Source organism: Musa acuminata, chromosome BXJ3-4 (genome assembly GCF_036884655.1).
Source record: "Musa acuminata AAA Group cultivar baxijiao chromosome BXJ3-4, Cavendish_Baxijiao_AAA, whole genome shotgun sequence".
NCBI classification, from domain to species: domain Eukaryota; kingdom Viridiplantae; phylum Streptophyta; class Magnoliopsida; order Zingiberales; family Musaceae; genus Musa; species Musa acuminata.
In genome coordinates, this window is record NC_088352.1 from 30,890,337 (window position 1) to 30,904,577 (window position 14,241).

General features: G+C 42.4%; 1 protein-coding gene across 8 annotated transcripts in view; it reads right to left on the reverse strand.

Annotated features, from left to right (window-relative positions):
• LOC135584214 (inositol hexakisphosphate and diphosphoinositol-pentakisphosphate kinase VIP2-like) overlaps positions 1–14,241 on the reverse strand; it is a 98,840-nt gene that overhangs the window by 36,481 nt on the left and 48,118 nt on the right. For all 8 annotated transcript variants that reach the window (XM_065148672.1, XM_065148671.1, XM_065148673.1 and 5 more), the window contains 4 exons: positions 8,837–8,922; positions 8,511–8,717; positions 8,328–8,427; positions 8,170–8,240 (listed from right to left, as the gene is read on the reverse strand). In XM_065148672.1, the coding sequence (XP_065004744.1) occupies positions 8,170–8,240; positions 8,328–8,427; positions 8,511–8,717; positions 8,837–8,922 (464 nt within the window). The remainder of the gene's footprint in view (positions 1–8,169; positions 8,241–8,327; positions 8,428–8,510; positions 8,718–8,836; positions 8,923–14,241) is intronic.

Consider the following 14,241-nt stretch of genomic DNA (forward strand, 5'->3'; position numbering starts at 1 on the left):
TAGGACCAATCTATAACTGTCACTGATGGGACCAATCTTCATTGGTCAGTCCCATTCAAAAATTAATAAAAAACCCTAAAATTTAACTAAATACCTAAAAAAACCTAAATTTTGGCTAAGGATAGACAATAATTAATTGAAACATGTTTTTTCATGTACTACAAAGCAAGGTATGCAATACCGTACCGTATCGGTGTTTCAAGGTTGACTTGGTACGATACGGTACCAACGAACCGAGCGGTACACCAGGGTTTACGGAGTGATTTTAAATATTTCTTCCCTTTACTATAGCACTGTAGCACTGCTACAATGTATACTATAGCACGGTCCGTCCGGTAGCGGGCGATCCGTGTACCGGTATACCATTGGACCGGTACGTACCGCCCGTACCGGGCGGTACCATTCAAAATTGTATACCATGCTACAAAGTACACACCTTAATGAATTGTGTCCTAAGCATACCACGCTAGGTATGTATTAGAAACACATGACCAAAATAATTGTAAATGAATACATACACAAGGCATGCATTATGTAATTCCATACCGTATAATTGGCCTACTACCACCAAAATGATTGTCATGTCCCAATAAGACGAGAAGTTATGTCCTTAATGTGATTGAGATACAGATCAAGCTTAAATTTAAAATAGCCTGAAAATGCTCTCATGAAATCTGATACCAATATATACTGCAGAACGAATGAAATAATGTAGTAACAGTTGTGCTCTCATCATCATTAATCACTTATGTGATAGTAGGATGCTGGAGCAAGTATGATTGTACAAGTATGGCTGCTCAGACTGTGGTGCAGTAGCACTACAATTGTTATCACTATACTAATGTCGTGAGCGATATGAATATAAGAATTTGAGAAAACCTATCATCATGATAATACTACGGTATTACCCATGAGATCAGTGCTAGTCGAAAGGTTATGACCACAAGGAACTCTCGTCTGATTCAAATATTCTGTAGGAGCTCTTTCAACTCCCCATCCCTTTGTGCTTGTCTTTCTGGTCCTAAACCAATTGGGTGGATCTGTTCCTAGTTTTGTGCTTTACTTTTTCGAGTCTGCAAAGTGGGACATTAAGACCCTAATGCCTGACCACCATCATCAGTAGACAAACTACAATCCACCTCACTGTCATCTCTGCAGACTTGACAAAGTGCAAGATTTGATGAAGATATCTCATTGTCTTAACTCTTAACCAACTTGTTGCACATCAATGGCATTCAATGGTTTGTTGACTAAAATGAGTGACCTTTCCTCTTACCTTGGTAATCAGGCAACTAAACTGATGAGCTATGCCACGGCCTATGGATGCAACATGACGGCCCCGACTTGTCCTAGCATCAAGTGATGATAAAATCCCAAAAAAACAATCACTTCAGATTGTACATATGATTTGGGTGATAAAACAATACACTGTATTTGTGAATTATGCTCAGGATCCATGTCATCGACACAAAACGATAGTTTTCTTGTTTAATGTGTCATAAGTCTCTTGAAATAAATTTTCCTAAACTAACAACCCTCAATGAATAACTCTGCATATCTTATTAAGAATAATAACATAATCAATTCATAACTTACCTCATCGGTTGAGTTTGAGGCATTTGGTGCCAAATCTTATAATGATATTATGAAGAACCAGTAAGAGGTCATGATCAGTGGCAAGGATGTGCCACAGCTAGTACATGAGATTTCAATAGTAAATCTAATTCAGTGTAATCCAACTGTAGAAAGTTTATAAACAATAACTTTAAAGTATATTCTTGCTTGTCATAAAAATATGTCTGGAGATTTGAGTATCCCACCACCAAGAAATGCTACAAAGTAGGGCCCAAATCTCTCGACATCAGGGAGTGCCTTCCTATTCCCCTACCTAAAGTCTTTTCTACCAAGGTTCAGCGTACCATGATGTACCGCTCTGTAACGGACAAACTTCTAAACAAGATGTTGGATGTAATGCTTATGTCTGTCCGTTGTCTTTTGGCATGTTCATGCCATGTACAGCAGGTAGAGGGGCGGCCGAAGGCTAAATAGTCCCATGTTAGTTGGGTCGGTGGCCTCTTTAGGCTTGTAAATAAAGGTTGTGTCATGTGGACACGTGCGAGAGCTTTTCGGTCTGTAATGGACCATTTTACCCTTTGTTGTGCAACTATTCAGAGCTTGTAAAGTCTGTTTGTAATTTGCATTGTCTATGAAGTGTTTTTCGGACATGTATGCTTGTGGATCCCGATTGAGGCGTTCTCTTTAACCCGTTCTCTCTTTTGTTGGTCCTAAGGGACAATGGGAGGCTTCGGGGAGGCTGACCTTTGCGGACGGACACGTGAGGGTGCCGCACGCCTTAGGCAAAACCAGCTAAGGTCGTGACATTATGGTATCAGAGCGGGACAAGCACTCATAGAAACACTTGACATGCAAACGTGGGGGACTTAGGGGGGCTGCGTTGAGGGCAGTCAGCACGCACGACCGTTTGAGGGAAAACGGGCATGGAGATGTAGGGAAAAGAGTCGCTTAGAGGAGCGAGCATCTAACATTGGCATTCAGAGGAATGGCCAACCCTTTGCGAAAAAGACACCACGAGAACAGGCAAGCTTGGAAGAATGCGGAGCGCACAAAGGTTGGGATGGCTGAGTTTGAGCTACGGCTCAACGTTGACAACTATACTTGATGGTGCTCTTGGCAAGCGAGGCGCTTGGCAAGAATGAGACCATCCAAGGTGGAATGAGTTGCTCAGCGACCGAAAGAGTTGTGCAAAGCTCACAGAGGTGAGGGGAATTGCTAACTCGAAGAATTCGGCACTCATGCATGGGCTTGTATGCGGACGATGGAATGTTCGTGGCCATCCCAAGGCGACTGAGACTCGGCGTCATGAAGCATTGAAACTTTCTCTTCGGCATGTGAAGGATACGTCCGTAGGAGGCTGAAGTGTGCAATGAGTTCAGCATGTTGCTAGGCCTTGAGGGGTGCAGCGGGGGCTGTATGGACGTGGAGTCGCAATCTAGCAAGTGCGTTTGCAGGAGGCAGAACAATGCACAGTTTGTTCAGCAGATCGGAGTAGTCCAAGGGGATGGTGGTCTCCGAAATGAAGAGAGATGTTGCTCCAACGGGGTAGTTATCCAGGAGGGATAAGTCCCGGCTCTCCAGAGGGAGAATCATGTGAGATGGACCTCACATGTGTACCTCAACAAACAACAACTCCACGAAGCTCGGTGGACTGAGCAGGCGGCGAGGAGTTGTCGCATGATCTCATTGAGAGAATGCATTGGTAGATGCATTGCGAGATCAAGTGGGGGAGCGACCTAAAGCAACTTATGAAGGTACACTTGGAGTCGATGTGGAGATCGGACTCAAGGGAGGGCTGACCCGTGGAATGGTGGGCGCGAGGGCCACCATCGACTCAATGCAAAAACGAGGAGCGGAACAACTTGGGTGTAACTTGGCGAAGTACCCAAGCCGCATGAAGGGAGCCAGCATAGAAGTTGGAACATGGAGCAAAGGCACAGTGCTTTCCTTAGACAGAGGTCAAGGACATGAACTCTTGCAGAGGCAAGAGTAGGATCATGTTGTTCCATGGGTCCTTCTTTCTGACGGAGCGGACTCATCTTGCATGGTGCCAAAGACGAAGGGAGCTTCGCGGCACATGCACCTTAACTCGGAGAAGCATTTGATGGAGGAACTAAGGCGACTCAATTTGCGGAGGCGAAGTTGGGTTCAGAAGGGCCTTAGCACGGGGCAAGAGGACGCAGAGGCGGGTACTCTTGAAGAATATGCCACAGTGTTGCCATTTGAGTTGCTATGAAGGAAGCAGTGCGCAGCGGAGATTGTGCTGGTAGGGGCAGAGGCCCAGGATCCTGTCAATGGTGCACAGATTACAGTGAAGTCGGTGGACTTCGAGAGCTACTAGGCGACGGACTGTCCTAGAGCGGTACTTCATCTAGGTGTGACCCAGGAGTGGGTGGATGAAGGTCGATTGCCAGAGGAGCGAACAAAATCGAAGGTGGAAGGGACCCTGCGATGTATTGGCAGAGGCCACACATGGAGGGTTCACAATTCGAGTTTATTCCACAAGGATCAGAATGCAATGGAGATGTCACCAGGAGGCGACATGGTGCAGCGGATCGTGGTGGAACAGTTCGTGGCAATGCGATACACACAATCTGTCCCGTGAGGGATGAGATCATATGGAGGTATGATCGGGAGCTACTGGGAGCTCTGCTTTGGTGAATAACACGACGACAGGAAGGGCTATGGATTCAAGGAGTGAAGGCCATGGTACCGCAGAGGCGGGTCTTCCGGGCGTGCACCGAATTTTGCATCGGATGAAAACCTTGGTCATCAGCATATGGGGGCTGGGTTCCACCAAGGGAAAAGTTCGAATGCAAGTACCAGTGAGTTCCATGGGAGGGACTTGATCATGCAGAGGTATGATCGAAGCAACTGGAGAGTTGGACTGCTCCAAAGCTCATATTCGCTTAAGGGAGCCCGACAAGTCAGAGGACAAGGTCGAGTAAGCGAACGTTGCTACTAGGGAAGCTAAGGAGAATAGAATCGGTGCAAACTCTACAACGTGATGGCAGAGGCCATGCATGGGAATTGCAGTCTGTCTTTCCATCGACCAAACGGACTGCTTGGAGAACACAGATGTGTTGAAGCATGGGGGTCGAAAGGGGCGAGGAAGCGACGATGAGTCCAGAGGGACTTAGCTACCCAAAATCAAGCATCAGTTAGAATGGAGGTGGACTCAGAGGAGTGCCACGGAGACATCTCTACTGATTGTGAAGAAAAGGGATACAGATGCGAGGCGACGGATAGTAGGGCCATGGGCATGGCAGCGCCATGGTACCGCAGAGGCGGGACTTCCGTGCAAGTCATTGATCCCTTGCTCTAATGGAGGGAGAGCGCTTCGTCGTGAAAGGGGCCGAGGAGGTGGAGCATGCAGAGGCAATCTCCAAGTACCGAGACAAGGCTGAAGGGCAGAGGCCAAGAAACTTCGTAAGACCGGTGTCAACAAGTTTCTCATCAAGATAGTCGTAAGTGAAGGACTTCGGGTCATGCAAGAGTGCACGACCAAGGAACGAAGCAGGCAGTACGCGGTGCTGTACCTTTGCTACTCAGTGGAGTAGGCGGCAGGGTTGATGGAGAAGACGGTACAATCCCAGAGGCGACCTCATCTATCAGAGAATTACTCCAAGTTGGGGTGAAAACTTCTTGCATTCCAGAAGTTCGATGGCATTGAGAAGGTGAATCACAGTAGCTAACTCAACGCAAGGAGTGCAAACACTTCAAGTGCTTCAGAAGTGTGAGCAAAGAGCAGGCGAAGGCCAGTAACCAGCTCGATGCATGAAGTACAACCTCGAGGAGGCGGGCGAAGTCAAGTAACTTTTGCCTTCTAAACTCTTAAGAGAATGGGCGAAACTGAGTACCCCAATTCTCTTATCTATCCAGCAGAGGAGCGCTGCACAAGTTCAAAGACCCTTCGAAGATAATGGAAGACAATAGTTGTCAAATCCTCACCAACGGTGATCAGTGCTACTGAGAGTAGATTGTCCGCCTCATTTCCCAACGAAATGCCAATCGAAAGCGAAAGTGATGCGAACCTACTTGGATGTGACAACTAACTGAAAGAAGAGTCAATGAGCAGATTTTGTGGAGGAAGGACCCAAAACTTCAGAAGTTTACGAGGCGATGCTCGTTAAAGCTCCAACAAGCATCCACCCAGTTCAAGCAGCATGTGGAAATTTTGAGAGACTGGCGCAGTAAGGATGGTCTTTTCCTTCATTTGGTGGATCCGCAGGAATCAACGAGGATCAATACAACTCAGCCAACCCCACACCAGAGTCAGAGTCATTGGCGAGTTGAAGCAGCATGGCGGATCAAAGGTTCGACTACTCAGAAACAGCAGCGGAGAGCAGCTGGGAGCCAGGAGGCGCATTGCAGCTAGAGCAGAATATTGAAGACTCAGCAAAGGCGAAGAGTTGCAGTGTTCACAAAGGCTTCGACGAGGACGTCGAAGGGATAAGTGGGGGAGAATGTAACGGACAAACTTCTAAACAAGATGCTTATGTCTGTCCGTTGTCTTTTGGCATGTTCATGCCTTGTACAGCAGGTAGAGGGGCGGCCGAAGGCTAAATAGTCCCATGTTAGTTGGGTTGGTGGCCTCTTTAGGCTTGTAAATAAAGGTTGTGTCATGTGGACACGTGCGAGAGCTTTTCGGTCTGTAATGGACCATTTCACCCTTTGTTGTGCAACTATTCAGAGCTTGTAAAGTCTGTTTGTAATTTGCATTGTCTATGAAGTGTTTTTCGGACATGTATGCTTGTGGATCCCGATTGAGGCGTTCTCTTTAACCCGTTCTCTCTTTTGTTGGTCCTAAGGGACAATGGGAGACTTCGGGGAGGCTGACCTTTGCGGACGGACACGCGAGGGTGCCGCACGCCTTAGGCAAAACTAGCTAAGGTCGTGACAGCTCGATACGAGCAATACATACCAATCCGACAAGGGACCAGTATGGGCAGTACATCGGTACACCCCCATGTACCATGTGTCAGTATGCTCAATACAGCTTGGTACACACCATACCATACCAACAGCTTGTCATGAAGGGTCGTCGCGCACCCGCAACAACTTCGTTCAACGAACTGTTCGTCGCTTTTTTATGCTTGTACCAAAACATAGCAACATGTTTTTTCTTAGTTTTGTGTGTTTTTTCTTGTAAAAATGCATGTTCAAACAGGTTGCAGCGCTGCAGTGCGATTGCTCGTCGTGCCAGGCCGAACTGCCCAAAACAGCTCTGTTTTTGCGTGTCACGACTTGTTTTCTACAAGCCATAGCTGCTCGTGAAACATCAACCATCTCAGCACCCTGGAACCCCCCGGGTGGCACAGGCTGGATGGGACTTTGGTACATTGCCGGGCATTGAAAAACTCTTCACAAGTTCGCACGTTAACTTGACAGGAACTTGCTTTCGCACTCGGCACCCAGTGAGCAGTTGTTTGTGGACTTACTATTCGTTCTACCTTCTAAAGTCTTTGTATTCCTCCTATGCACACAAGGTGCTTGCTGAATTGCTTGTAAAGCTTCCCTCTTTACGAGACGTTGGGACGTGTCTGTCGCCCGTTTTCAATCTAATCAACTTTCTGTTTTACAGGTCCTTTGGGACCTATACGAGGTTGCAACTAGGTTGACACTTTGCGGACGCATATGTCGCAAGGGCGCCTCATGACTTAGACAATCCCAGCTAAGTCCGAGAAGTTGGCGCAAGGGTGCTTCGCGACTTAGGCAACTCAAGCTAAGTTCGCGTCTTGGCCGCAATGGTGCCTCACGATTTAGGCAAATCCAGCTAAGTCTGTGACATGCTGGTCAATACACCAGTACGGACCGATAGAGCAAACCATGTTTTCTACAAACCAATCCAATGAAAAAGAACGTGCAATCGCTTCACTACAAAAATGATTAAACCATTGCAACAAAAAATCCACATGATAATATGTGTCTCCACAATTTTCTCCTCTAATGAAATAGCATAACATTAATAAATACAAACACCACCTTGAGACCAGTCTTTCTCTAGTTTACCGGAGCAATTTCAAGGATATTAAGTTCATGGCAAATCAAGTGACACCTAGCTAAAGGAGCTCCCCTATGAATCTTTACGTCAATGATGATTATAAACGAAATGAATTATACTCTATGCCTTTGCTATAGGCCTCTTCACGAGTGCAATATACCCAATATCTATTAAGCCAATACAATAAGCCAGACATAATGTGCTAAAATATATCCTTCGCTATTCATTAACTATACACTAGCCCACTTAAAGTTAGCACTACCATCAGTAATTATTTGTACAGTAAACTACTCTCCAGTCTTACATAAATGTACCACACATCATGAATTAGATCTATGCATCAACTTACTAGTGGAAGAATATCCTTTTGCTGCAAAGTACTAGCAAGTTCATGATACTCAACCAGTAAAATCTAATCAGTTGTTAAACATGAAAGTCGCCTTTCCCAGGGTTAATGGTTTCAGTGACATAATTTGCATTCCAAGAACAATTTTCAGCACAGGATATCTTTTGCACCAGGTGCAGAAATGCTGATTATTAGCATTGAAAATTGTAGAGATCAACATAAGCAATTGATTTTGATTCTATACCTTGTGGGTGGAACAAGGAGTCGTGTAGCATCCAACAGATCTTGCAGTTGTACAGCACTTTTGAGCTTTGTCTGCAATAAGATTATTGACAAATAAGTACTATATAAAGGTAGATGTTCCAATAAATGTGAAAATTGTAACTCAATGTCAAAGAACACCTCAGCTCTTGCCCTTCCACCATTGTACTTCAACATTAAATTTAGTAGCTTCTCTTCTGTCACCTTTAATTTTACCTTCTGCTTTGGAGTCCGATCACCACTAGGATGAAATTGTGATAATAAAAATTAGAAAATGAGGCCATAAAAGAACATACATCCTAAAGCAGTAAAACCTGTCCTTACTGACGGATAACAGCTATAACACAACGAAGCTCCTCTGACTGCCCAAATGTTCCAATAAGTCCACTTCCTTGGTGTGTTAGTCCCTCAGAAGATTGGGTCAATTCGTTAACTTTCCATGGAAGGTTAGGAGGAATTGTAGTTGAAAGATGGGGAGCTTTGGCATCAAGAAACATTTTCCTTAAAACGCATGCAGCATCATCATAATACCTAAACAGTAAAGGTGATTCTTAAAATATACATACTAGATTTGTGAAACTATAAAAAGTATAACCATCCATATTTAAAATTCAACCAACGGAGTATAGACCACAAAGACACAGGATTACTTGTAAGAGTTCTTCACAAAACTCCATCCATTTACATCACATACATAAGACCTTCCTTCGCACCTTAAGAGATCAAAGCCACAAACCTGTCAGAACACCACAGATACAAAAAGTGAGCATGAAGCAAAGAAACCACTTAGTCAGGACTCTATACAAATAAAATGCATGACACCAAAATTATGCAATAAGCTAGGTTCCAATTGTTATTTCTTTTTACTAATCCACCAGAAAGGAAAGAAGAGGATTTTTAAGGGAGATGCATGGATCACATGGGCCTATTACTTCTGCATTTAGATAACTCTCTTATAAAGGATTCTTATCCCAAAAAGAGTTGCCACACCAAGATGGCTGCGCAAACTTTTCTTCTCTTATTGTAGTAGAGAGCATGAATTTCTTTATTTTTTTGTTCTCTCCTCTTTTCTCTCTAGCTCACAAGTAGGCCTTATGAACTATTGGTAGCTCTGGACTACTGCTGCTGGGGTTTGTGGATGGTCGACAATAGCCATGGGATGATGGTGGAATGGAAAAGGAAAATATTTTGGTAGAACTTTTCCAGTTTCTTTAGCCATATCAATAGCACTAATGCTAAAATATTGTAAATCTCATGCAACTGCACCTTCAGTTCTGAACTTCCAATTGCAATGTTTGTGGGTACAATGTTAGAGAGGATCTCAACCTCGTTTCTGTTAGAAAAAGGAGTAGGATTGTTAACACTCTCCAGTTAAAGTTGCAACTTTCAATACAAACAATTGAATTCACATTGAAATACAATCTCTGTGATAGACTCCTCTTGTAGAAACTAGTGACCATCTTAGAAATCACACCTAGATTTACAAAATTGAAAAGGAACAAAAGAGTAAATGAGAGAGTTATTAAAAGAAGCAATTAAATATTGAAAATATACATGATTAAAAGAAATCAATCTCACTCTTACAATCTCATTAAACATATTTAATCTCCTTAATTGATGATTAGTGGAGGTTGATTTGGATAAAGTGGGATTCAAACTCGAAATCCATTGGAATTTGCCTTCAATTGAAGGTATTTAACTTCTCTATATGTTTTTTATCAGTTCATTCAATTAGTGTAAAGAATATTGGTCCGTCATGATTTTAGGGACTAATGATTAATAAAGACTTAATTAGAGGTATTTAAGAAAGATTAGCATAGATCAATCATGCATTCACTTCCTGCATGATTTACAAGCTTATCCTCCCATGTTTAATGGGCAATTAGAGGCTCATTAATATGTAGATCAAGCATGATTAAGACCTAATGAGTGATAATTAAGGAATTTAAGCATATTACACCATGTTTCCTATTTAAATTTAATTAATTAAGGAATATATAGCCTAGAATTTATATCCACTTTATGGCTTAGATATATTTTATTCTTTTTTAAATTTAATTGATATACCAAGAAATTAGGAAAAAAATCCTGAAATAGGATTTTAATTTTAGCAGATTTCTCATCCGAATTTTTTATTTACCACAAGTTTCGATGTACCAATACACGATATTGACTAGTACGTACCGATTCGGCCAAGGACCGATATGACTACATGATAAGAGATGACAAACATTGAGAATTACACAGTTGGCTAAAAGTTACAATAGGAACATAAAGTTCAATGTTTAGGTAGAAATAGACAATAAAGGAAGTTGCTGTGTATATTCAAAAAATAGAAAAATTAATCATACCTAGTTCATCAAAATGGTGAAATTTAATTCTTTAGGTTCTATAATTAAAAGAAGTCCCAAAATTTATTAAAAACAAATTTCATGTTTCATTAAAAATAAAAATTAAAAATTAAAAATTCTTTAATTCAGGAGAAACTGAAACCAAGTAAATAGAGGTTTCAGATTCTGAAAACTAATTAGAATAAAAATAGGGGAAATTGATCAAGGCAGACACTTATTCCTTCTTTATTTTCTATGTTGGATCTACAGCAGCAATCTCTCTCTCTCTCTCTCTCTCTCACACACACATACAAGCTCAAAGGAGCTTGACCGAAAGCATCCATCATGCCTTGGGTGGAAGTTTATTATACATATCTACCACTAGTTCAATTTACTAATAAATCCTAAATACTCATTATACTCTTTATCTTTATTTTGATAATGATTTTAGTGATCTTACCCTTTGTCCCCTCATCAGTTTGGTCCAACTACTTGCACGATGCATTTTGGTTCTAGAAATTTTCCCATGCATCTACAAGAACATCTTCGTTCACTATGAACAGCTAATGCCCTATAGAATCAGAACTTCATTCTATCAATTAATCCCCAAGCTAGTTTCTAATCTGCAAGAGCAATGTTTGCTTAGATCGCTAAGAAATGTTTGCTTCAATCGCTGAGAATTATAACTCCTAATGCCCTCCGCTTAATCACCAAGAAAAGAAATGTCTGACTAATTATTTATCCTATTGTATAGACTCTTCTATTCTCAAGTCTAACACTAGTTTCACCATCGATCCGACAAGAGATTGACACACGGATCGCCCTATACCAGATGGTCCATGGTATGACCTCGTATCACCCGAAATGGGGTCTATACCGGACTAAACAACCAAAATCCGACTTGTACCAGTTGATAACGGTCGAATTTCAACCGATACCGATCAATGGCTAGGATTGATCTAGCCCAAACGATCCATGTGACCGTTTGAATCATTTTAAAGGGTCTTTGAACCCTTTCGACCCCCTCATTCACTCTCTTTTCACTCTCTCTACCTCTTATACTCTCTTAATCTCTTTCTAATTAACATTTTTCTCTCATTTTCTCATTTGCACTCTCTTAAACTCGACAAAACTGTGATTTGTGGATTGGATCAAGCTTAGGAGGCTAATTTGGAAGATTAACACTAAGTTAGAGGAAGAACTCTTTAATCAAATGTATGAATTCTTTTTTTCGATTTTTATTGATTTATGAGATGATTAAACCTATTCTATGTTCTCAATGTCTAGCATATTGTTTGAGACCTTTATGATGATAGAGTAGGGTTGATTAGATGGTAGAATATGAGAAATTGGCCTTTGATGCTGTGATTAGTTTGCTTAATGCTGATTTAATCGAAATTAGACATATATTGGGTGAAATCTTTGCATTTCATTCATATTATGATGATTTGCATGTTTGAGATAGAAGAATAGATTTAATTAGGTTTTAATTAATTTTTTTAATATAGTAATTAGTGATTTTAATGATGATATAATCAAAATTTGACTCATAATGAGCTAATTCAATGTCTTTAATGCCTATCATGGTGTCTGACATGTGTATAATGGTCATAGAAGACTAATTAGGGAGTAATTAACTATGTTAATATTGTGACTAGTTTATTTAATGATGAATTAATCAAAATTTAACTCATATTAGGGCAATTCAATATCTTTAATGCCTATTAAAATGTTTGACATATTTATTGTGATGAAAGAGGAACAATTAGGAAGTAATTAACTATGTTAATGTTGTGATTAATGTATTTAATTATGATTTCATTGTAATTTGACTTATATTAGATCAAATTTATGTATTTAATGCCTCTTAGGGTGTTTTACATATTTATAGTAGTAAAATAAAACTAATAGGGATTAATTAAGTTTTTAATATTGTAATTAGTGTCTTTTAAGATGAATTCACCATTATTTACTCTTAAATTGGGTCAATTCTATGTATTTAACAATTATTATGGTGTTTGACATATTTATAGTGGTAAAAGAAGGCTAATTAGAAAGTAATTAATTATAAATTTATTGTAATTTGACCTATATTGGGTCAATTCTATGTATTTAATGTTTATTAGGTTAATTGACATGTTTAAAGTGATAAAATATGATTCATTACATCTAATCATAGCTCGGTATTTAAAATTCGGGTTAATCGTAGCTTATTTATTTGATTCAATCTTGGCAAGGACATGACACCAAAGAAATAAGCACATGATGATGCTTGAGATCATGCCCGAAAGATAAACGGAAACTGTTATCATTAGCAGTACATTCATTGTGATTAGTGACTACATCGGTCGAGTTAGAGGCAGTGATTTAAAAAGCGCTAGGCGCCAAAAGGCGCCAAGGTCCAAAAATGCCTGAGGCGCTAGGCGCTCGCCCAGGCGCTCGCCCGAGCGAAGCGAGGCGCTAAAATATAAAAATATAAAATATAATTAATAAATATAATTATTTAAAATTTTAAATAAAAATATAAAAATATATATAATATAATTAATAAATATAATAACATTAACAGTATAAACCTGCTGACGGAGAAACGAGGAAGCAGCGGCGAGCGGCGGCAGCGGTAGCAGCAGCAGCGGCGAGCGGCGGCGACGGCAGCGGGAAAGGGAAAGGGAGCGGAAGGCGCGAGCAGCGGGAAGGCTCGCGGGAGGGCTCGCAGGAGACGCGAGCAGCGAGAGGGCTCGCGGGAGGCGCGAGCAGCTGGAGGCGTGAGCAGCGGGATGGCTCGAGGGAGGCGCGAGCAGCAGGAAGGCTCGCGGGAGGGCTCGCAGGAGACGCGAGCGGCGATAGGGCTCGCAGGAGGCGCGAGCAGCGAGAGGGCTCGCGGGAGGCGCGAGCAGCGAGAGGGCTCGCGGGAGGCGCGAGCAGCGACAGCGGGAGCAGTGGCAGCGAGCGACGAGATCGCGATCGGGATCGAGAGCGGCAGCGGCAACAGGTTAGTGTTGGGTTAGGGTTAGGGTTAGGGTTGGGGTTATATCGGTTTAGTTGGTTCGATTGAACCAACTAACAACCGAACCAGGACCGAACCAGACCTGAAATTCTGGTTCGATCGCCTTGGTTTACCCAGGCGCTCGCCGAAGCGCCCAGCGCCTGGGCTCGGGCGAGCGCCCAGCGCCTGGGCTCGGGCGAGCGCCCAGCGCCTGGGCTCGGGCGAGCGCCCAGGCGGCGCCTGTTTGAAGCGCGCCGCCTGGGACATTAGCGAGGCGCTCGGGCCTCGCCTCGCCTCGCTCAAGCGCCTAGGCGAGCGCCCGAGCGCCTTTTGAAATCACTGGTTAGAGGAATAACTCGGTTGAAGATACATTTGGCTGATGGGCTTCCCGATAATGCAAAATGCAAAAAGATTCCGACAGAGGTCCGTCAATTATTTCAAAATAAACTACAACAAGCAAGAGGAAAGATACAATTAAAAAGAAGACCAAGGAACATGAAGAATACTACAAGACTACATAGAAATCGATTTATGATGAATATGAGGGTTGCATCGCTAATATCGACTTGGATCTTAGAGGAGGTATTCATGCATCAATGGAGCATCAATACATGTACAAGAAGGCAATAAGGCATTGACGACCTAACTCATAATAGGAGCATGGTGGTGGAAATGGGTCTGCGCCACAAGGATTCCAAAGATCGGCAAGCATAAGGTAGCCAACTGCCCCTCCTCGTTA